The sequence below is a fragment of the Garra rufa genome, chromosome 8, assembly GCF_049309525.1.
Source record: "Garra rufa chromosome 8, GarRuf1.0, whole genome shotgun sequence".
NCBI classification, from domain to species: domain Eukaryota; kingdom Metazoa; phylum Chordata; class Actinopteri; order Cypriniformes; family Cyprinidae; genus Garra; species Garra rufa.
In genome coordinates, this window is record NC_133368.1 from 28,973,456 (window position 1) to 28,996,389 (window position 22,934).

The window sequence follows — 22,934 nt, forward strand, 5'->3', positions numbered from 1 at the left end:
TATGGAGAAAAAGACTCTCACATGTGTCTCCTCTAGAGATTCACTCAATATTATCTGCGCTCAGAAATTCAGAGCGCAGTCAGAGTTTGTCGTGGGTTTGATTCCTGGGAAACGCAAGGGAACTGATCAAATGTGAACTTTAAATGCAATGTATGTCGCTTTGGATAAAAGCATATGCTATGCATATACATCTAAAAATGTAATGTATTGCTTTAAAATGAAGGTATACAATTTTATCCCAATAAATTGCCATAAAATTACCAGTACACTCTTAAAAATAAAGGTGCTTCACAATGCCATAGAAGAACCCTTTTTGTCTAAATGGTTCCACAAAGAACTTTTAACATCTAAAGAACCTCTCTGTTTCACAAAAGGTTCCTTGTGGAGAAAGAAGGTTCTTCAGACTATAAAAAGGTAAGAAAGAGATGGTTCTTTGAAAAACCTGTGAATGAATGGTTCTTTTTGGAACCAAAAATGGTTCTTCTATGGCATTGCTGTGAAGAACCTTTTAAGCACCTTTATTTTTAAGAGTGTATGACTTTACCAGTAAATACACAAATATGCTGTTAACACAGGTAACGGCGTTCTCGCTTTTTACCGGTAAGAGGCCATTCACACATCAGCACAAAAATGCCGATACATTCTGTATTGTCATCAGACATAGGGGTATAATGATACAGAATACTTTTTTGCATAATAGTTTCACGCATAATAGTATCTAACTGCAGAGCCGCAGCACTGATGAATGGAAAAGAAGGCTAGGTCTCGAGTGCCACATGTTTAAAAAGCTGCGAGATGAGGCGCAATGGTCAAAAATGTCCTTCTAGTGCATATTTACATGGAAAAGCTCATTTTAAAAAAAGCAGCAAAGCTTTGTAAACAGCTCAGAGTAATCACGTCATCTCTATAAGAATGCTATGATTGGCCAATCTGGACCAAAGCAGACTTCATTCGTCAGTGCATTTTACTGGTAATGTTACAACTTCTTACACATTTAAATTGTCAGAAGAATTTGCCTGTTATGACTGTATGTGTGAAAGGGGCTATTGTCTTGCACATGGTGTAAATATGGATGTGATAGAGCTGAGGGATTATGGGAGAAAATAATAGGATTAATAATCATTAATAAAGATCCATGCTGAGCCTGTAATTATACACAGACAATATACACTAAACTAGACTGAAGGCCATCTGGCTTGTGCTTTTAGACTGTTCAATGGATCGGAAGTCATCAATACTCAACACTTTCTTAATCATCTCATGTAATCAACTAGTGGAGCAGAATATTGCTAATTATTGTATTTTATTAAGGGGAAACTATTTGCTGATAACAAACTGTACCAGATATACAGTTGTTTTCATTTGTTTTATTTATTATTTTATTACTATTATTTTCCCTTTTTAAAATAAAAATCATACATTTGAAAAAAATTAAGAATATGTCAGTGTAAGCATTTATTCTAACACTAAACAACACAAATGTACATCAAACTATTACTTCACTATTTATTTACTTATCTATTGCTTATAGATATAATAATGGATGCTTCTGGCATCTGACGTTCCATGAAAGGTTTTTTTTTTTTTTTTTCATTTTAAAGTCAACTCCTCTTTTTTGGGAACAAGTTGTGTTCTGTCAGATCAGGTAGTTCTTAGATGACGGGAATAATGGAAGTTGGGTTCAGTATGTTCTCAGTAATCAGATTTTAGACTGCTGGAGTTATTTCACTGGTTCATCCAGAACTTATAAAATGACATTTGATGGGAAAACAGCAACCGCAAGAATATATATATTTTTTTCCTTTATTTTATTGTGTGTTTTTTTTTTTTTTTTTTTTTTGAAAATACTGGCAACTGGGTATTTTTAAAAACTTAATACCGCCATCTAGTGGTAAGATATGATTAGTGACTGGTGCACAGCAAATATTAATGCAAATATGTTGTTGTCGGTCTCTTTGTTTTGAGCAATGTTTAGTAGGCTACTATCGTCTAATGAAAATATATTAACAGGACATGAGGTCTTATTCTGGTTACATTACTCGAACAGAGGGTTACACTGACTTGGCATTAGAATAATTTATGTGGATCTTGTGACAAGAATTCAGCTTTGCAATCACAGAATTTAATGACATTTTAAATATATTAAAATATAATATTTCACATTACTACTGATTGTACTGCATTTTTGACTATTTCAATTAGCTATTCATTTTTTAAATAAAAAACATTTAAAAAATCCTACCAACCCATTACTTTTGAACAAAAGTGAATGACAGTTTGCACTTGTTCCGAGCAATTTTACACTCTTCATTGTGATAACTTTTATTTATTTAAATGGGCCTTGTGTCTCACCTACTCTTAATTAGATTTTGTGATAGTGCCGAACAACTGAACATAAACAATGCTACTGAACCCAATGAAATTCGCAAATATGGCTGATTATTGCTGCTGAAAATGGTCAATTATTTTCATGTTTTGGGCCGTACTAATCAGGTGGACTGGGAAAAACATCTGCAGTACTATTGACTGGTTGGCCAAACTGAACCAGGATATCCAGAGCAAGAATCTTGCCTTCCCCAGCCTTACACACGCTCCGCCTTACGAATTGCTGCAGTTTATTCCAAACGCGCTGTCTACTATTCTTTGGGCAGTGAACGATGCCCATACGCGAATGATTCATTTTTTTGAGTCAATTCTGTTCAGAGGCTTGATCAAACCAGTTGGCAAACCAGTAAATTGACTCGCGAATCAGTTTGAATGATTCGTTCAGTCACCCTGCCGCAACCGCTGAGTCGTCGTCTCACTCTAGTTGTAACGGACTTGTGGCTTTGGATCTACAGTCAATTGTAAGCAAACCTGCAAAGGCTTTTGTTCGCTAGCTATGAAGATCTTTATTAGATGAACACCGCGTGTTCCACAGGTATAGATAGGCTACATTCGATTACAGTACACGATGCCACTATGACCATCCCAGTTTTTGTGCATGTACCTTGTACATTACATACAATCTATAATTTATAATTTTGTACACAACAGTTTAACATTTATAATCATAAATGTTTCTTGAGCATCAAATCGTCATATTAAACTGATTTCTGAAAGATCATGTGACACTGAAGACTGGAGAAATGATGCTGAAAATTCAGCTTTGATCAAGAAATAAATTAAACTTTACTATATATTCACATAGAAAACAGCCGTTTTAAATTGGAATAATATTTCACAATATTACTGTTTTTTAAATTGTTTTTTATCAAATAAATGCAGCCTTGGTGAGCAGAAGATACTTCTTTTAAAAACATTAAAGACTTTGCTGGATAAAATTGTGGTTGTGTGCTGTGCTTTGACCAATATGTGTCCAAGTATTGTTGTGAAGCCATCGTGTTAGAATTATACACCATGCTCACATCTAATATGTAAAAAAAAAATTGTTTTCCAAAAGATTTTGTAATGTCTCTTCTCACATGTAACGTTAATGATTTTTAGCCATCTCTGTAAATAAAATACACAAAGACTGAATGAAATTCTGTCTCAATTACAAACTCAACTTGAATAGTAGTAACAACCAACTTAATTTCAGTTTCTTTACATATTTAACATGTTAATACATTTAGATCAAAACAGTTACATTATAAAGAATCCATAGAAAAGAACTGGAAATGTATGAGGGTAGGTTGTGGGTGATAAGTTACAGACATGTGCAAGCATCGCACTGCCATGACTCTTCTCTGGCTGGTGCGCTGCTGAGTCCCACGCAACCTAAATGGAACCACTAATAAGGACAGTTCTGATTATCGCAACTTCGTGTGTGTATGCACTAACACTTAATATCATATAGTTGTATATATATATGGGTGCTGGAAGTTGGGCAACAGTTTGACGTCCCTTGACCAGTCGCTCTGCTCGTAAGGATCCAGTCCTTTGATTCCCTTCGTCATATCTCGTTTTTGCATAAGGATTTAGTTTTAGGCGGTATGATCCGACAATGTTTTCTTTAGCTCGCTGCATTTTGTAGGATTATATTCTGTTTTCACGTTAATTTTTCATTATTTTCATGCCAGATTACTAGCCTGCTATGCCAGCCGGGCCAAACATACCCATAATTCTTTGCGTTCTGAAGAGGTTGCCGCCCATTTGATCACATGTCTTAGCTTTCTCTATAAACTGTCAAACACCCGCCAAACCCGCGTTAGCTCTGTGCAGCGGCGCGCGACCTGTTCCAGGATGAATTCCGTTGCCTAGACACAATTAATATTGATTTTTTTCACAGTATTTACGCTTGTAGAAATATACATTTGTTTACATTATGCAGAACAGACGGAAGAAGATCAGTTGTTCGGTAGCGGTCATGTGAGGAGATCGCTCTATTAATTATATAAAATACATAATATAGGCCTACTGTATGATCCAAAAAATGCCACTAAATTGGACATATTCCCCTGCACAAACAAATTCAATAGGCTATATTACGTCTGTTGATAATAAAATGAAAATGAATAGAAAATGTAAATTGCGGCATTACATTAAGATCAGCTAATCTGCACCGTAATTCTTTTTAGGCGTTTTTACAGTGTTAAAACGAACCACACACGATTTTGTTGGGTTAGGAATGCAATGTCTATCAGAAGCATTCAAATGAGTCTTGTCAGTTTTGTTGAGTGCTCGCAACTCTTGATTTTTTTTTAATCATAAACAACAAAGCTCAGACGCACCTGCAATGTAGCTAAGTAAGAGATTCATTACACAGGGAATACAACGAAATCATGGTTTACATTTAAGGTACAAGTTCATTTAAGATATAAGATAACATGTATATTGAAAAGTTCTTTAAAAGCATCTGGATGCAAAAATAGTAATTTTTAAAGGTGTTTTTAAAGCATTTGCTTTATGGATTAAAATACTAATAGGCTAATAAATAATTTGCATATCAGACAAAATTGCGTTGCAGCAAATCCTCTAAATTTTAAGATAAATAGAACAGAGAAACATAAAATCTGAAAATATAAGCAGCTACAATTATTAAAGTTTTACATATACTCTATGCCAGTATAATTTGTAATTATAATTATAATTTTGTAGTATATTCTATAACATTATAATTTTAATAGAATTATAAAATGTTAAAAAGCCTGTTTTAGGCTTTTCCTTACGTTTATATTTTAGACATTCATCAATAATGGAGATAAAGAGAAAATTTTCTCGCCATCTCTTCATTGGACGTGCCTTTATATAGAAATATCTTTAAATCTTTACAGATTACATAATGAACATTTCTATTTTCGATTTGAATTATTTCGTTTTAAAGTGGTAATTTAAAGCTTTCTATGTTCATTGTGAAGCGATGTTCAAGAACAGACGGCAGAAAGCGCATCTTCTGTTTTCCTTTATTTTATAAACGCACAACTAGTTGTTTATAGGTACGGTGCCCGCCAGGGGACACCTTCGGTTCACTTATGTTTGTCGTGGCCACGACATAATATCACGTTCCCACGAGTTAATATGACGTTCCCACGACTTAATATCTCGTGGCCACAACATAATATCATGTTCCCACGAGTTTATATGTCGTGGCCACGACAAACATAAGTGAACCGAAGGTGTCCCCTGGCGGGCACCGTAGGTTCACCCTCCGCCTATGTGCAGCATTTACATTTTTAGATAAAGTAACGAGAGCGTCCCCTACAGTAACGAAGTAAAAGTACCGTTTTGTCACTTAAAATGTACTTGAGTAAAAGTCCCATCTTTAAATATACTCTTAAAGTATTAGTTACCCAAACATTTTACTTAAGTAAATGTAACGAAGTAAATGTCCCTGCTGAAAAAAAAACAGCTAAAACCAGCTTAGGCTGGTTGGCTGGTCTTAGCTGGTTTAAGCTGGAAGTAGCTGGTTTAAGCTGGTTTCCCAGCCTGACCAGCTAAGACCAGCCTGACCAGCCTGGCCAGGCTGGGAAAATGGCCAAAACCCCTCTAAAACCAGCCAGCCTCCCAGCTATGACCAGCTAAAACCAGACTGGTTGACCAGCTAAAACCAGCCAACCAGCCTAGGCTGGTTTTAGCTGTGTTTTTTTTTTCAGCAGGGGAAACTTGGAACTATACCCACATCTGCCAAACCGGGACATAAGTGCAAACCCTCTTACCCAACCTTTGGCTGGGTGAGCACACTAATTTCACACACAATAAACAGTGAAGTTTAAGACCTTGTGGCTATTTATTTGGCCTCCTGTTTCCTCATACCGTAAGGTGTGTTCAAGAACTTCCCGGAGCAGTCTATAACAGATAAACAGGTGCTTTAACAGTACATGTGCTTGTGTGTATCTTATAGTTCAGTTTTACAAACAACATACTAGTCAGCACTGATCTGAACTGGTGACATTTGGTATCAGATAGGATAATTATTTCCACAAGCATTGCACATTTGTCACAGGATAAGACATGCAGATGGGTCTGCATGAAACAATTTTGAGAATGCATCCTTATGAGCGTCAAATGAATAATCATGTTGACCTTCCACTCTCAGTGTACTGTGTGGGCTATAAAGATTTGGAATTTCTTATGAAGTGTTGCAGGAAATGTGAGTGTATTAGGAAGATATAAAGGAAATGTTAAATAGTAACTCAAGGCATAAAGCTTACTTCTGGAATGAAGAAGGTGACTCACTGCACGTGTGTGCGTTTCTAGGGAGTGAAGCCAGACAATGCAAAAACACAGATGACTCTTGATAGACAACCACATGTCTCTGAATCTCTGATGATGACTGTATGGATCTACGATATGCACTTAAAGACTGAAAACTAACCCGAGTGGAAAGTGAGGGATCAACAACACTTGGTGAGTTCAATCAGTGTAAAATATCTTATGTTAATAAAAATCTATTGAAATTTGTATGTTAATGGCTTAAAAAAAAGAACCATATATCATTGGCTTATTTTTACATGGAACCAAAATATCATGGTTATTTATTTATTTTGGCATTTACTATGATGTACCAAACACTGCCACAGAAAGAATTGTTATCATTTGTACAGTAGTGTCAAAATTCATATCCTGAAAATGATATTATTCATTATTTGAGTCATGTGGATAATCATTATTCAAAACATGATATGTGACCCTGGACCACAAAACCAGTCATAAGTAGCACGGGTCTATTTTGTAGCAATAGACAATGGTATAGGCCAAATTATACATTTTTCTTTTATGTCGAAAATCATTGAATATTAAGTAAGATATTTTGTACATTTCTTACCGTAAATATATTAAAACTTAATTTCTGATTAGTAATATGCATTGCTAAGAACCTAATTTGAAACATTTATAAGCGATTTTCTCAATATTTCTTAGATTCCAGATTTTCAAATAGTTGTATCTCAGCCAAATATTGTCCTATCTTAATAAATCACAAATCAATGGAAAGCGTATTAATTCAGCTGTATAAATCTCAAAAATTCTAAATTGACCCTACAGGTATGGTTTTGTGGTCCATGGTCACATATATCAATCTACATTACTATATCTGATACCATGAATGGATACCATATGGTAACTGCACAGACTTAATTTGTAAGTTCATTCTAAAATTCAGCTTTGATCACAGAAATAAATGACATTTGAAATATATTAACATAGAAAACAGTTATTTTAAAAAGTAAAAACACTTTAAAATGTTACTGTTTTTGACTGGTAGTGTATGTAGTAATTAATTAATTTAATAAACAAGACAAATTTACATGTTCAGTATAAAAAAAATATTTGTACTTCTTTGTATTTGTTCTCGAGTAGCAACAGAAAGCAATGGCGGGTCTGGAAATGAATTCAACTGACTGTTTTCCTGTTGACGACTACATAAAGATTTATTATCTGCCAGTGATGTACACCTTCATTTCTGTAGTTGGACTTGTGGGAAACGTCCTGGCGATCATCATTTACCTGGCAAAACTCAGACCCTGGAAGAGCAGCAGCATTTTAATGGTGAACCTGGCAGTAGCTGATCTGCTGTATGCATTGAGTTTACCTGTTCTGATCCAATTTTACATTACCAGAAACTGGACCTTGGGAGAGTTCATGTGTCGTTTCATCCGTTTCTGTTTCTACTACAACCTCTACGGCAGTATCCACTTCCTAACCTGCCTCAGCGTCTTCCGTTACATCGCAGTGGTGCACCCGCTGAAGGCAGCTGAGATCCGACGGAAAAGATGGGGCATCTTGGCTTGTCTGGCAGTCTGGGCCATTTCATTGGTGGAGATCGGCCCCATGCTGGGGATGATTACTGTACACCAGAAGGACAACATAACAAAATGCCTTGACTTCGCCAGTAATGATCCACAGGTGGTGTGGTGGTACGCTTGGATACTCACAGTTTTTGCATATGTGTTGCCATTGCTGGTGGTGTGCTGGAGCTACACTCACATTGCAGGCTCTCTGGGCAGCAGCATATCCAAAAACATGCCGAGTCGCTACAGAGTTCGCATGCTGTCCTTTCTGATTCTGGTCGTATTTGTGCTGTGCTTCTTGCCATACCATATAATGCGTTTGCTGAGGGTGGATAGCCTGCGCAGACCTGGCGTGTCGTGCATGCAGAGGAGAGGCATCCACGCAGCCTACATATTGTCACGACCCCTGGCTGGCCTCAACACCTTCTTCAATCTAGCACTGTATACACTGGCGGGAGACAAGTTTCAAAAGGCTTTTTGGAGTATTGTACACAGGAAGGAGCGCACAAGCAGCACATTATCTATAATCCACTCTCCGAACAACATTTCAAAGAAGGACCACATGAACACCTGTATCAATGTCCCCAATTTTGGCTTATAGTATGAATATGTTAGCCTTAAGGTCATCTATAAGCTAGTGTGCCCCAAAACAATGACAAAATTCGCATTTGCAAAATATAAGCATTGAAAACAGCCTCTAACTCCAAAATGAATAAACGATTTTGTTGACATCACCCTGCATTTCAGCTTCTCATCAAACTTTCTGTCCAATCAAATGCTCTCTAGAATCTGAAGTGTCCCGCCCCCTACACTATGAACAGATGCTGAAGCACCGGCTGAAATCGGTCACTTGTTCACAGAATTAGTATTTTCTGTACGGCGATGGCACATAGTGCACTATATAGAGGACAGGGAATGATTCGGACAGTGTAAATATGCTTTCCATTGGGGCAAAAAAAGGCTGGCACACAGTCTGCTCTGGCCCAAAGACACAATAGCTCGGAGTGGATCATATACAGGAACTGGCGCGGATCCATTTAAATTCTACACAGAATGTTATATTTTATAACGATATGGATGAGATTGTGGCTGACATATGCTGACAAATGTGGCTTTACCAAGTTCAACGGCTCTGGCCCAAGCTAATAGAAATAAAACGCTACTGGTTATTTAAAAAAGGGGCGGGACTGCTTGATATGTCCTGCACTCTCTTCTGTTTCAGTTGAAATTACGTCAACTCATAGAATAACGCAGCGTGTTTCAAAGCACTTCAATGGACCTTTATTATAAAGTGTGTGTATACTGTATGTATATAGAGACTATAAAAAAGTTTGGGGTTGCTAAGATTTTTTTGAATGGTTTTTGAATTAAGTCTCGAATGCTTACCAAGGCTCTATTGATTTAATAAACATACAGTAAAAAATGAAATATTGTGAAAATATAAAACATTTTTCTATTTTAATATATTTTGAACTGCAATTTATTCCTGTCATGTCAACGCATTTATTCTTATTACCTATGTTAAAAACAAATGTCCTGCTTTAATTATATTTGTGTGAAAATGATAGATTTTTTTTCAACATTATTTGATGAATAAAAAAGTTTATTTTATTATTTTATTTTTACCATTTATTTTAAAACAAAATGTTATAACAATGCTGTAATGATGTTTGTAACATCGTAAATGTCTTTACTGTCACTTTTAATCAATTTAATGCATCCTTGGAGGAAACTGACTTTTTTTTTTTTTTAAGAAAAATCTTACCAACTCAAGCTTTTAACAGTTATGTATATAAGTTTATTAATACTGGTATCATTGTACAGACTTGTACAAAATGTAATGTAAATATAAATGTAAAATAGCTTACTGCTGCTTTGTTTCTTTTGTTAACATTTTTAAAATTTTAATTGTTTTATATCAAACAGGTAACATGTAAAAACTATTAAATATTCAAGATTGTTAAATATCTAAGTTCTGTTAATAAAAATATATTGTAGACACAAACGCATAACGATTTTTAATGTTTTTAAAGAAGTCTCTTCTGCTCATTAAGCCTGCATTTATTTGATCAAAAGTACAGCAAAAACATTATGAATGTCTTTATCATCACTTTACTTTTACATGGACTCCAAGCTTTTGAATGGTGTATAAATGCTGATCTTTCTATTCATCAAAGAATCCTGAAAAAACTGTTTTAAGTATTGATGAATATAATGATAACAGCAAATCAGCATATTAGAATAATTTCTAAAGGATCATGTGACACTGAAGACTGGAGTAATGATGCTGAAAATTTAGCATTACATTTTAAAATTTAAATTAAAAAGCAGTTATTTTAAATAGTAAAAATATTTCACAATATTACTGCTTTTGCTGTATTTTGGATTAAAAAAAATGCTGGCTTGGGGAGCAGGAGAGACTTAACAAAAACATTAAAAATCATACTGTCCAAAAACCTGACTGGTAGTGTATATATATTTCACTTTCTGGGTCATTTGGGTCAGATGCTTTTCTTTTCATGTAAGGAGTTTCTCCACTCATCCATGAGACTTCATCCACTCTTGGGAATTTTTTTTTCTTTCCCCCACTCCACGGATGAGTGGCCACACAAAACAAGACATCCTTTGATTACCTGAATGACTAATATCTTCACAGACAAGGAAACACACTGGTATTTACAGGGAGCTATTTCAATCCCAGAATCACTTTAGACATTATAAAGGCTATTACATTACAATAAGGAAGCATTACTATAAGCAGCCTGACATTCCTTCAGCTCAGCCAGCTTTCAGCAATCAACAAAGAACATCGCTATCTGATGTTAAGCTGTGTTGCTCCATTGTAATATTTGTGAGGACTGTCAAAACTGTTAAATGAACTCATTTTGGAAGAATCCTCTTTTCCAACACCGAATGCAGTAGGCTACACACCGTCAAAGCACAGAGAGAAAACTGCTGTGGAAATGAACAAAGCATATCCTTTGTGTTATGAGCATTTGCTGAGCAATGTTGTTTGCGCAGTTCATCCTATCAATCAAGTTGATTCAATTATTCATTCTTATTACACGGCTTTGTAGAATGCTTGATTCTGATTGGTTCTCAGTTGAGACATTTGCAGGTTCGTTCTTTTCGAATAATCACCGCTCCAAAGCAGTGGCGGCTACTGGTCTGTCAAATAGGGGAAGCTCATTTTCAGCCTACATCATAAAATTGTCTATTTATTTAAAAGTAAATTCTGCCCTACGTTCCTTTTCAAGAAAATGTACATTATCCCTTACATAGTTACACAAAATGACAACCTCTTGCAACCCACTCACATGTAACCTGCATAAAGGGCCATTGAATGACTCTTTTCCTCCACTTGCACTTCCAACATGTCAATATCATTGCCTTCTTTGAAGAGATTTGAATGGATGAGGAATACTAGAATACTTGTTTTCATTTATGACTACAAAATATCTCAAACAGAATTTTGAAACCATGATTCAAATGTAAGTTGCTAACAAGCAACCCCTACGGTGGCCGAGAGAGGCCAACGAGCTGCAAACAAGAAAACACATGCAAACAGAAAAAAACGACAACAAATTAAGAAAACATCTTCATCAGTTTGACAACACAGGCGCTGCAAATCCTCGCAAGGCAAACACAAATACAGAAACGAGCTGCGCGCTGCGAACACACGAGGGCGCTGCAAACTAACAAACGCGCTGCATATAGCACGGTCCACAACGGAAATGTTTCAGGGAGACCTCAAAAAGTGACGAACTCATCTGGGACCTGATTATTTATATCACTATATTACCTGATTGTTTATATCACTATCACCTTTAAGTGATACTATACTATCACTAAAAGGTGATAGTTCACCGATAACACCTCTGCTCTGACCAACAGCCACTGAAAAAATAATCAGGTCCCAGATGGGTTCATCACTTTTTGAGGTCCCCCTGAAACATTTCCGTTGTGGACCGTGCTATATGCAGCGCGTTTGTGTGTTCGCAGCGCGTTTGAGTTTGGTTGTGTTGTGAGAATTTGCAGCGCGTTTCCGTATTTGTGTTTGCGTTGCGAGGATTTGCAGCGCCTGTGTTGTCAAACTGATAAAGATGTTTTCTTAATTTGTTGTCGTTTTTTTCTGTTTGCATGTGTTTTCTTGTTTGCAGCGCGTTGGCCTCTCTCGGCCACCGTACTACCCAGTCTCATAAAAATACGTACCTCTGGATACATTTTTGCAGCACCGTTTTTACGTACCTTACTGCACGTTTCGCGGCAGTTTCAAAAATAAATGTCCACTGAGTGGCGCTAAAGCACAGGTTCAATACGTGAACCCTGATATAGGTACTTATTGCTGCGTTTTATTAAGTTGTTTCTAGGTACATATTGCGGCGGTTTAGAGTTCACACATCCGGGTACTGTTGTTAAAAGTTAAAGGAGTACTTCACTTTCAGAACAAAAATTCACAGATAATGTACTCACCCCCTTGTCATCCCAGATGTTTACGTCTTTCTTTCTTCAGTCGTTAAGAAATTGTGTTTTATGAGGAACATTTCAGAATTTCTCTCCATATAATGGACTTCTATGGTGCCCCTGAGTTTGAACTTCCAAAATACAGCTTAAATGCAGCTTCAAAGGGCTCTAAATGATCCCAGCTGAGGAAAGTGAAAGTGACGTATTGTCAAGTATGGTGACCCATACTCGAAATTGGCCCTCTGCATTTAACCCATCCAAGTGCACACACACAGCAGAGAGGAGTGAACAAACACACACACACACACACACACACACACACACACACACACACCGGAGCAGTTGGCAGCCGTTGCTCCAGTGCCCGGGGAGCAACTGGGGATTCAGTGCCTTGCTCAAGGGCACTTCAGTTATGGTATTGAAGGTGGAAAGAGCGCTGTTCATTCACAATTCCCACCTTAAATTCCTGCCGGTGTGGGAATCGAACCGGCAACCTTTGGGTTACAAGCCCAACTCTCTCACCATTAGGCCACAGCTCAAGAAAGGTAGCAAAACGATTGGTTATTTTCTAAAAACATTTACAATTTATATACTTTTTAATCTCTACACAGATTACACACAGAACTAGACAAGACGAGCATTTGAGGTTAAAAAGTATATAAATTGTAATTTATTTATTTATTTTTATTTTTTTTTAGAAAATAACCAATCATTTTGCTAAATAAGACCCTTTTTTCCTCGGCTGTGATCGTTTAGAGCCATTTGAAGCTGCATTTTGGAAGTTCAAACTCTGGGGCACCATAGAAGTCCATTATATGGAGAGAAATCCTGAAATGTTTTCCTCAAAAAGCATAATTTCCTTACGACTGAAGAAAGAAAGACATGAACATCTTGGATGACAAGGGGGTGAGTGCATTATCTGTACATTTTTGTTCTGAAAGTGAACAACTCCTTTATTGCTCCGTGTTGGAAATATGCCCAACTCTAAACTTAACCTATAATGTTAACGAAAGCTAAGCTAATATATAAACAGACATTTGTTGACGCCATTTGACGTGATTGGTTACTGAATTTTGTGACGTAGCAAAAAAATACCTATTTCTGGGACAGCCTTTGGGAAACCACAGTTTTAAGTAGAAAATATACTAAGCAATGGTGTTCATTAAAGAATTGGCACATGGTTTGTCTAAAAGCATATTAAAAACACCACATAGACAAATAAACAACATAAAAAAAAAACTAGATTTTCACTCATCTCCATAATTCGTGAGCTACCGAACAAACCTGCCAGCCATGGAATGGCTGGATATAATTATATGCTAACATTCAAAAGCATCAGTTTTCAAATCTCCCAGCATGTTAAAATCCTTTTTAATATTCTTCGAGTAATTGTGCGAAAATTATGCTTTTTCAAACTGTGCAAATAATACTTTGCGTGAAAAAGAATAAAAGGTGTCAGCGTTTTACTGCCTCTAGTTTTCATTTCTTTTGGAAACTGCAGTAATATGTCCTTATTGGTAGCCTACTATTTGGCGTCTCGCGAAAAAGTGCCCCAGGTACGTTTTTGTCTTGAGACTAGATGTTGTAAAATTAAATGTGAATGTTAACATTGACCTTACCCATAAAGGTTATCTAAACATTCCTAAAGCAACTGGCAACTAGCATAATTAGCAAATTGATGTTGCAACTAAACAGCTCTGTTGTGCTCTCCTGTGCATATGGTGATGGTTAAGGAAATGGTAATACTGCAGGTTAATTATTGACATTGATTTTGGCATAACAAACAATAAAATCACTTTTATATCCTGTTATCATACAGTAACCCAAAATGAAATAAGCTTTGGAATACACAAGTAACAAAGCCATTTCAATGAAAAAGCTATTTTAAGTGTTCTGACAACTGGGAATTTGGATGACAGTTTCTGTCACTGAGGACATAATCAGGATGTTTCGTTGGAGACCATGAGGGGAAAGGTTTTCATGTAACCAGTGGATGAATCAGTCACTGTCTAATAACATGACATCTTTTCATTCTGTTAAATTACCAGAAATGCATCACTGTGGAATGTAATTTCAACAATCAGGTTGATTCCTGATGACCTTTTTTTCTAGCAGGTCACTACAACCATGCAGTTGGTGCAGTAAGTAATGTTTTTCAGCTTTGAGTTTTTCAGTTACCAGCTCTATTTTAGAAATAACCAAAAATCACATGTGTATTCTTTACGAATGATTAAGGTATTCTACAACCAATAGTACTGTGGTAAAGTAAGTATTCAGCTGGTAAGGTGTGGGGACCACCACTGTATCCACCTTATTCTTCAACGCAGAAGTAAGCCTATGGGCAAGACTTCTGTTTTATTAGCTGCTATAGGGAAATAACAAGAATATCAATGTGCAGTAAACAGTAAAAAAATATGGTAAGACACACCTATTTGCAATATCAAGCAGCAAAACAAGCTGTTTTGTACAGCTAAAAATAGCTGGATGTGGATGAGACTAAAAGCCATACCCATAAAATGTACAAATGGCCACGCCCACTCTTATGGGAAAATAAGATAGAATAATACATAGAATAAAATAACTTTTTATATCTCATCAGAGTGGACATTATTTAAAACATGCCAAAAGCACAAGCGTAGGTGTATATATTTTTTAAAAGATACATTCTTAAATAGAATATAAAACATTTCAAAAAATTTGTCAAGAAAAAATGTGAAAATTGCAGTTGTTTATGTTTTTAGTATAGTCGGAGTTAAATTAAGATCAGAATACATTTTATGAGCAATCAATGCAGACATTTGTAAAGGGTTCACACACTTAATCCAGTATAAAGAATGGGTAACAATATAACATTAGTGGAGCTTTTCTGCCCTCTAGTGGTTGAATCACAAAAAGAAAGACTATGGCACCTTTAAGATTTTTTTCCCCCAGTGTCCCCAAAACGCATTTGGACACTTTCTGTAAAAAAAAAAAAAAAAAAAAAAAAAATTCCAGTAAATACAAAATTTCAAAGTGAACTGCACCTGCAAACAAGTGTTATTAGACCTCTGTGAAGGACTAAAACTTAGTATAAATATACAGTTGAGGTCAAAAGTTTACATAGATCATACAAAATGCATGTTTTTTTGTTTTTTGTTTTTTTAGTACTGATGTGAATTGTGTTTACTGATAGTCCATAAGAGAAAATAATGGTTGCATTTATAAAAATGACGGTTCAAAAGTTCTTAACACTGTGTTGTTACCTGAATGATCCACAGCTGTTCTTTGTTTGTTTGTTTTTTATTAGTGATAGTTGTTCATTTGTTTCAGTCCCTTGTTTGTCCTGATCAGTTAAACTGCCTGCTGTTCTTCAGAAAAATTCTTCAGGTCCCACAAATTCTTTGGTTTTTCAGCATTTTTGTGTATTTAAACCTTTCCAACGATGACTGTATGATTTTGAGATCCATATTTTCACAGTAAGGACAACTGAGGGACTCATATGCAACTATCACAGAAGGTTCAAACGCTTACTGATGCTTCAGAAGGAAACGGGATGCATTAGGAGCCGGGGGTGAAAACTTTTGAACAGATTGAAGTGAAATTCAACAAAAACACAAAAAAAATGCTGAAAAACCAAAGAATTTGTTGGATCTGAAGGATTTTTCTGAAGAACAGCAGGCAATTTACCTGTTCAGGACAAACAAGGGACTCATGAATAACTAACACTAAACAAACAAACAAAAGAAACAGCTGTGGATCATTCAGGTGTAACAGTATTAAGAAAGAAGTGTATGTAAACTTTTGAACAGGGTCATTTTTATAATTTTTTTTTCTGTTGTGGACAATATGTTACTGTCTTTTATGTGAAATATCTAATTCAGGTCAGTACTAAAAAAATATAATGCATTTTGTATGATCCCTTTTATTTTGGTAAAATAAGTAACATTTGCCAGATTCTGCAAGGTGTGTGTAAACTTTTGATCTCAACTGTATGTGAAATGTTCAGCATAAACAAAAGCTCAATGCTTCAGCCTGGTTTTGTTTTTTGTTTTTTTGTTGTTGTTTTTTTACTAAAAAGGGAACTTTATCTAACACAGCTAACAACTGTACTCATTAATGTGTCCTTGTGGTATTTATTATTGTAGTTCATGTGAACATAAATAAAATGAACAATACTAAGGCTAAATTAAAAGTTATATTTATCAAACAAGCCAAAACAGCAAAATGCACATACTGAATAACATCTGTATTTCCCATAAGGGGTTATTTTTAATATCATATTGCACTTAAGTGAACAAAGCAATTCAAATACATTGCAACACTTGGATTCATTTCAGAACACACACATATAAACACAAACTTGCATTGATATATTACCTCAGCTCTTCTGGACTCAAACAAAAAAGGCTCAAGTAAAAAAAAAAAAAAACACAAATAGCAGCACATATTCAAGTTAAAACATATGAAACAACATACAAAGAAAACAAAATAAACTCCTGTTTTTTTGGTCTGAAATCACATTTCTAGTACTGCATTCCAAAACTTTGATCTGTAAATGTAGCATTCCCATGTTATCCATAACCACAATAAGCAATACAGATCGTTTATTTGTTTTAGGGATAAAAAAATCACCCATTATTCGCCGGATGTAATTTGTATAAGCTGTGTTTATATCTTTTATTCATTTGCACACACCATCTGTGGATCTAGTTTTTAAAAGGTCACACCAGAAATAGGCTTTCTTTTAAACCACCAATGGTTCAAGATGTAAAGACCACAAGCGTTGCATTCCCTGTGACTTGAAAGTTCTGGCTTTAGAAAAACTCTCAATAAAAGATTTAGTGAGGACTACAGAAATGTGTGAAACAGCACTAGGGAAGGAACAAAATACTCACCCATTCATTCAGTCTTTCTAAAATAACACAGTTCACATTGGATTTATCCTGTGTACAATTAAGTCTTTATACTGCTCCATTTCAGGTCAAATGTGAACTGATGAGTCGAGCAATTTAACTATAAACAACTGTTTTTTTTGTGTGATGTGAATTTTCTTTCACCTTTAGGGGGCGTACAAACATGAAGTGTTTTCACATTCCAACTGTGCTATGTTTAATTTTTTTGGTTTAATTATATACATCATCTCTCAAGTCATAAGCATTGTAATTTAACTTATTACTAAGTTATGGGTTAGTAAGCTGGATGGATGTTTGTCTTGTTTATACTAGATGTTCATGTGCAACTCATACTCATATAAATCATACTTGACAAAAATGAAAACTAAGAACATTTTAAATACCTTAGTAGGAGCTTTAACATTTCTCTGCTCCTTCTGTGTTTCACAGATGAGGCTCTTGTTGTGGCGGCATCTGCTAAACCTGAATTGTACAATATATCATTGAGAAACAACCAGAGACTAGAGATTCTCAGTACAGACTCTCCTAGCTGTAAATTAGCTTTTTTTTTTTTAAAGAAACAGAGAGAGAGAGAGAGAGAGAGAGCTCTGAGAGCATGTCTACTGAGGATCTTTACTGGCAACAGGCCTGAGCATTAAAAACTTGTCAGCTTTTTACTCCATTCACTGCCTAGCTTATTTTGAATGCAAGAACTCATCTTGATTGTACACCCCTCATATTTCCAGTGCTGTACCTTTATATAACTCTGTGGTGTAGGGTTTGTTGTTCCTTCACAAAGATGTTGGAGGTTGCTTGGCGAATGAATACAGGTCCTCATTTTTCAGCAACTGGATTGCAGTCTATATCTACATCGCAGTTTGATTTCACCGCAAAGGAGTCAGCAGAAATCTTGAATAAACCACACTGCAAAAAAACATTTTCTTGATGAGTATTTTGCCATGTTTTACAGTAAAATATTTAAACCTTAAAAAAAATAACCACCTTAAAGGCCTAGAAAGGTAGTCCATGTGACATCAGTGGTTTAACCGTAATGTTATGAAGCTATGAGAATACTAAATAACAAATTTATTCAACAACTTTCTTCTCTTCTGTGTCAGTCTTCAAAGAGTGCCACAACACATGCGACCACTGATGTTACAAAGACTATTTTCATCAAAAAAATCTTAACTTGAGTTCTGAACATGAACAAATGTCTTACAGGCTGAGTGAGGGTGAGTAATTAATGATCAAATTTTCATTTTTGGGTGAACTATCCCTTCAACTTTAACTTTTTAATACTTTTATTCAGCAAGGACCCACTATATAAGTCAAGAGTGGCATTTAGACTACAAATCAAAAAGATTTTTAATGCTTTTTAAAGAAGTCTCTTCTGCTCACCAAGCCTGCAATTATCTGATCCAAAGTACAGTAAAAGCAGTAATATATATATATATATATATATATATATATACACACACACACACACACACACACACACACACACACACACACATTTTAGAATAACTGTTTTCTATTTGAATATATTTGAAATGTAATTTATTCCTATGAACAAAACAAAATTTTCAGCATCATTAATGCTGCTCTTTTGGAAAAAAGAAAAAAAAAAGTGTTACAGTTCACACAAAAATATTAAGCAGCGCAACTGTTTTCCAGATTATTAATAATAGGAAATTTTCATGTTGAAATTTTCAATTTTCATTTTCACTACACTACCAGTCAAACGTTTTGAACAGTAAGAATGTTTTTTTACTCACCAAGCAAAACCTAACATTTTGAAATATTTTTACTATTTCAAATAATAGTACATTTTTAATATTTTTTTAAAATGTAAATTATTTCTGTAATTTAAAAGCTGAATTTTAAGCATAATTTCTCCAGTCACATGATCCTTCAGAAATCATTTTAATATTCTAATTTGCTGCTAAAAAAAAACATTTATTATCATTATGATGTGGAAAACAGCTGAGTAGAATTTTCATGAGTTTTTCATCAAAGAAGAACTGCATTTATTGTAACAGTTTAAATGTCTTTATCATCACTTTTGATCAATTTAAAGCATATTAACATGATTTATGAAGGATCAAGACTAGAGTAATGGCTGTAGAAACTCAGCGTTGCCATTACAGAAATATATTTAAAAACAAAACAAAACTTCAAAAACAAGTCTATTTTTCTTTTCTTTTTTTAAAGTTTATTTCTCAAGTTTTTTTGTGTTTGTTGATTTAAGCAGTAACACCACTTTTTCAGTTTTATGCTTAGTAACTATTAAAGTAGGGTAAAATAAATAAATAAATGTAATTCAAAATATATATTTTTAAAAAGAATACAAATCTAAATAAATTTCATTTTTGCTTCTCAGGTAATTTACTTTCGATATTTTTCCAGGAAAATAAGTCAAAAATACTGCTCAAGGCAATGATTTTTTGCAGTGCAACAGGCCCTGTGACAAAAGAAACTCATTAGAGTGCTAAACTGAAAGACTGAATATCCAGAATGTGACCTACTCTTCCTTAAGTGAGCCATTATGTTCTCTGTGTCCTAGTGCATGTTTCCAAGAGGTATCACCAACGGACCACTTGGCTGGCATAGTCCTCAGTTGTGGTGACCTGAGGTTGGTTTTCCACACTGGGCTGTTTGCTCTGGTTGACTCTGCGCTCCCTAAGCCAGCGTCTCTCTTCTCGCCTCTTCAACCTCTCCTCCTGCCGCTCACGCTGGCGAATAAACTGGTACCTCTGCTGGAAAAGTTCCTTGGCGAACTCGTACAACTGCATATCCAGGAAATTGAGCTGCTCGATGCGTCTGCGCATGTCGTCACGCAGCTCCACGTTGGCCGCACGTGTGCTGTTGATCTGTGTGAAGGCGGAAATGAACTGCAGACGGAAAGTCCGCTCGAACAAGTACTGCGTCTTGCGCTGGAACTCCGTCAGGCCGTAGAAGGCCATGTTCTTGAGGTTACTCTTGGCGCTGGCCAAAAGAATAGGGTTGCGCTCGCTCTCATTCATGGTGGAGATGTTGTAGCAGCCCACTAGGCTAAGATCGGCCAGCATGCGCACCTGTCGGTTGTTGGCCAGGTTTGAAGGGCAATCCATGAACTCGTGCAGCGTGACCCCCGACCAGTCATCTCCGTTATAGCAGGTGGGCAGCTCGTCCTGTGTAGGCGACCGGCCGTCACACATGTGAAGGGAAGTCTTCCAGGTGGCACCACGCTGCACGTGTTTCCATTCGCTCAGGTAACGTGACACAGGATCTCGCAGCATGGTGATGTAGTAGAAGTTCCTGAAATGATAATCACAAAGTTACTTTTTGAAAATCTTTTTACATTCTCTTTAGCAATTTAGTTTGAAATTCATGTTGAAGAACAAAACATTAACCCTTTAACGCGTACGGTCACACCCGTGTGATTTTTCTTGGCTGGTCCCTGAAGCGTACGATCACACCGGTGTGATTCGAACGTTCGCCGCATCACGTCATCAGCTGCTGAATTCAAATCGGTTTTGGCGCTTTAACTGGCGCTGAGCCAGATCGGACGCGCTGAGTGCTTGTCATATTATCACAACTATTAAGTGTTTTCAACCATATAATGCTTATTTTAGGTTTCAGACATTTAAATACACATAAGTACTAGCAAAACCACACATTTATAGTTTGTAAAATACACACTGATGTCTATGGAAGCGGCAATAATGATCCTACAAATATATTCTGACAACATATTTTATTGATATCATATACAGATTATGTAGGTAACTATAAAGTTCACTCTCCTCTTCTCCCAACACACCAGAGACTTACTTTAATGTCTTTCAGGAGGGGAGGATGAATTTGCATGTTGTAAATCCCGCAGTTCGGATTCAGCGCGAACAAACATGGCGGCGCCCATTAGTGATGCACGGGTCGGGGGTTCTTTCAACCCGCGGGTCCCGCTTTTATGAAATTATTTGGCCCGCCCTGCACCACTGTATCTATTTTTACAACCCGCCCCGCCCCGCACCCGCAACCATTAAATAGACATACTAGGCATTGTAATCTGTAATCCAAATGAAAATAGCCTTCATTTCAGGCCGAAAGTGCTTGGAAACATCGCCCTGTAAACTGGCGACAACATACGATTATGAATATGAACCATAAATCATGTCATATTAATAACAAGATAATCAGTGGTGTAACGTTAGTGGTGCCGGAAGAAAAGTACGCTTCCTACGCTTCATTTATGAATTTCGTTTTGAACTTTCTATTTGAACGCATTCGTTTACTGGATCCTTGGACTGAAAAGTTTACAGGGGTTCGCTGGTTTAAGGAATTTCTGATCGTAAAAATTTGCTTCTTTTTATATGTAAGGTATTGTTTTCGTTATTACAGTATGTACTGTTTCGGGCGCAGGCGCATCAGGCTTAATCATCAAATACATTTCAAAGCAAGCCGGCGCCACGGTCCTGACTGCATTATTACTGTCTTTATTGGGTGTTTTTAGCGAATATGTACATTTATTCACATATGACTGGATGTGGTTGACTGTCCTGATTTTGGCTAATGCAGCACACTACTGAATAATGCGCATCAGATAAGATTTAAAAAATAGTAAAAATACCCTCCACTACACCACTGTAGATAATGATAAACATTTTCAACATTTACAAAGCAGCGTTTGTATTCGTCTAGGCTAAACATTTTTTTTTTATTTCAAATGTGTATAGGTTTACAGCCTACGCTAAATAACCACTAAACTTTTGTTTTATTTAACAGACGGAAATGTTCATTTAGCATTTTACGTTCGCTGTGCAAAAAAAGAAGGGCATCCACTGTACCGGGGTTTAATCTATTCCGCCTCGACTCCAGCACCAGGCCAGCAGAGCTGAATGTGCGCTCGCTTGAAGCGCTCATGGCTGGCAGCGGGAGCTGCTTAGCACTTGCGTGTCGTGACGTGTTGATAACCTTATTAAAGAACTTAATAAAATATGAAAATAGATATTCCCAAATATGTATGTATGTTTTTGCACTCCGAATAAAGAAAAAAAAAAAAAAAAAAGACTATAAAAAAAAAAAAAAAAAAGATATTCCCAAATATTAAATATAGGCTATAGGGAATTGCACGCAACATACATAGATTTTTTTTATTTTATTTTGTTTTTAATGACCCGCCCCAACCCGACCCGCGGGTTACCCGCGGGGTCTGCGGGTTATGAGACGACCCGCGCATCACTAGCGCCCATCACCCGGTATAGATTAACTCAGAGCCATATAAAAAGAGAGTTGCGACACTCCCATAGGCTTCCATAGGAACTGAGGAATGCGGAAGTAAAGCGTGTCATGGAGCGGTCAATAGTTCCAAACAACCAATAGCTCCTCCATTGAAGCCCATTCATTTCAG

At 36.2% G+C, this 22,934-nt stretch overlaps 2 protein-coding genes across 2 annotated transcripts in view; one reads left to right on the forward strand and one right to left on the reverse strand.

Moving 5' to 3' along the window:
- Positions 1 to 7,787: 7,787 nt before the first annotated feature.
- On the forward strand, positions 7,788 to 8,870 carry LOC141341244 (2-oxoglutarate receptor 1). Its single transcript, XM_073846394.1, has one exon. It carries the CDS (start codon positions 7,792 to 7,794, stop codon positions 8,809 to 8,811), a length of 1,020 nt encoding a protein of 339 aa, XP_073702495.1. The 5' UTR covers positions 7,788 to 7,791; the 3' UTR covers positions 8,812 to 8,870.
- Positions 8,871 to 16,457: 7,587 nt separating this feature from the next.
- Positions 16,458 to 22,934, reverse strand: part of hs6st3b (heparan sulfate 6-O-sulfotransferase 3b) — a 109,825-nt gene continuing 103,348 nt past the window's right edge. The window contains exon 2 of the mRNA XM_073845711.1: positions 16,458 to 20,842. Within this exon, the coding sequence (XP_073701812.1) occupies positions 20,128 to 20,842 (715 nt within the window). The 3' untranslated portion in view covers positions 16,458 to 20,127. The remainder of the gene's footprint in view (positions 20,843 to 22,934) is intronic.

Excerpts from the sequence above, each read along its gene's own strand:
- LOC141341244 (XM_073846394.1), top strand. The coding sequence starts at position 7,792 with ATGGCGGGTCTGGAAATGAATTCAACTGACTGTTTTCCTGTTGACGAC.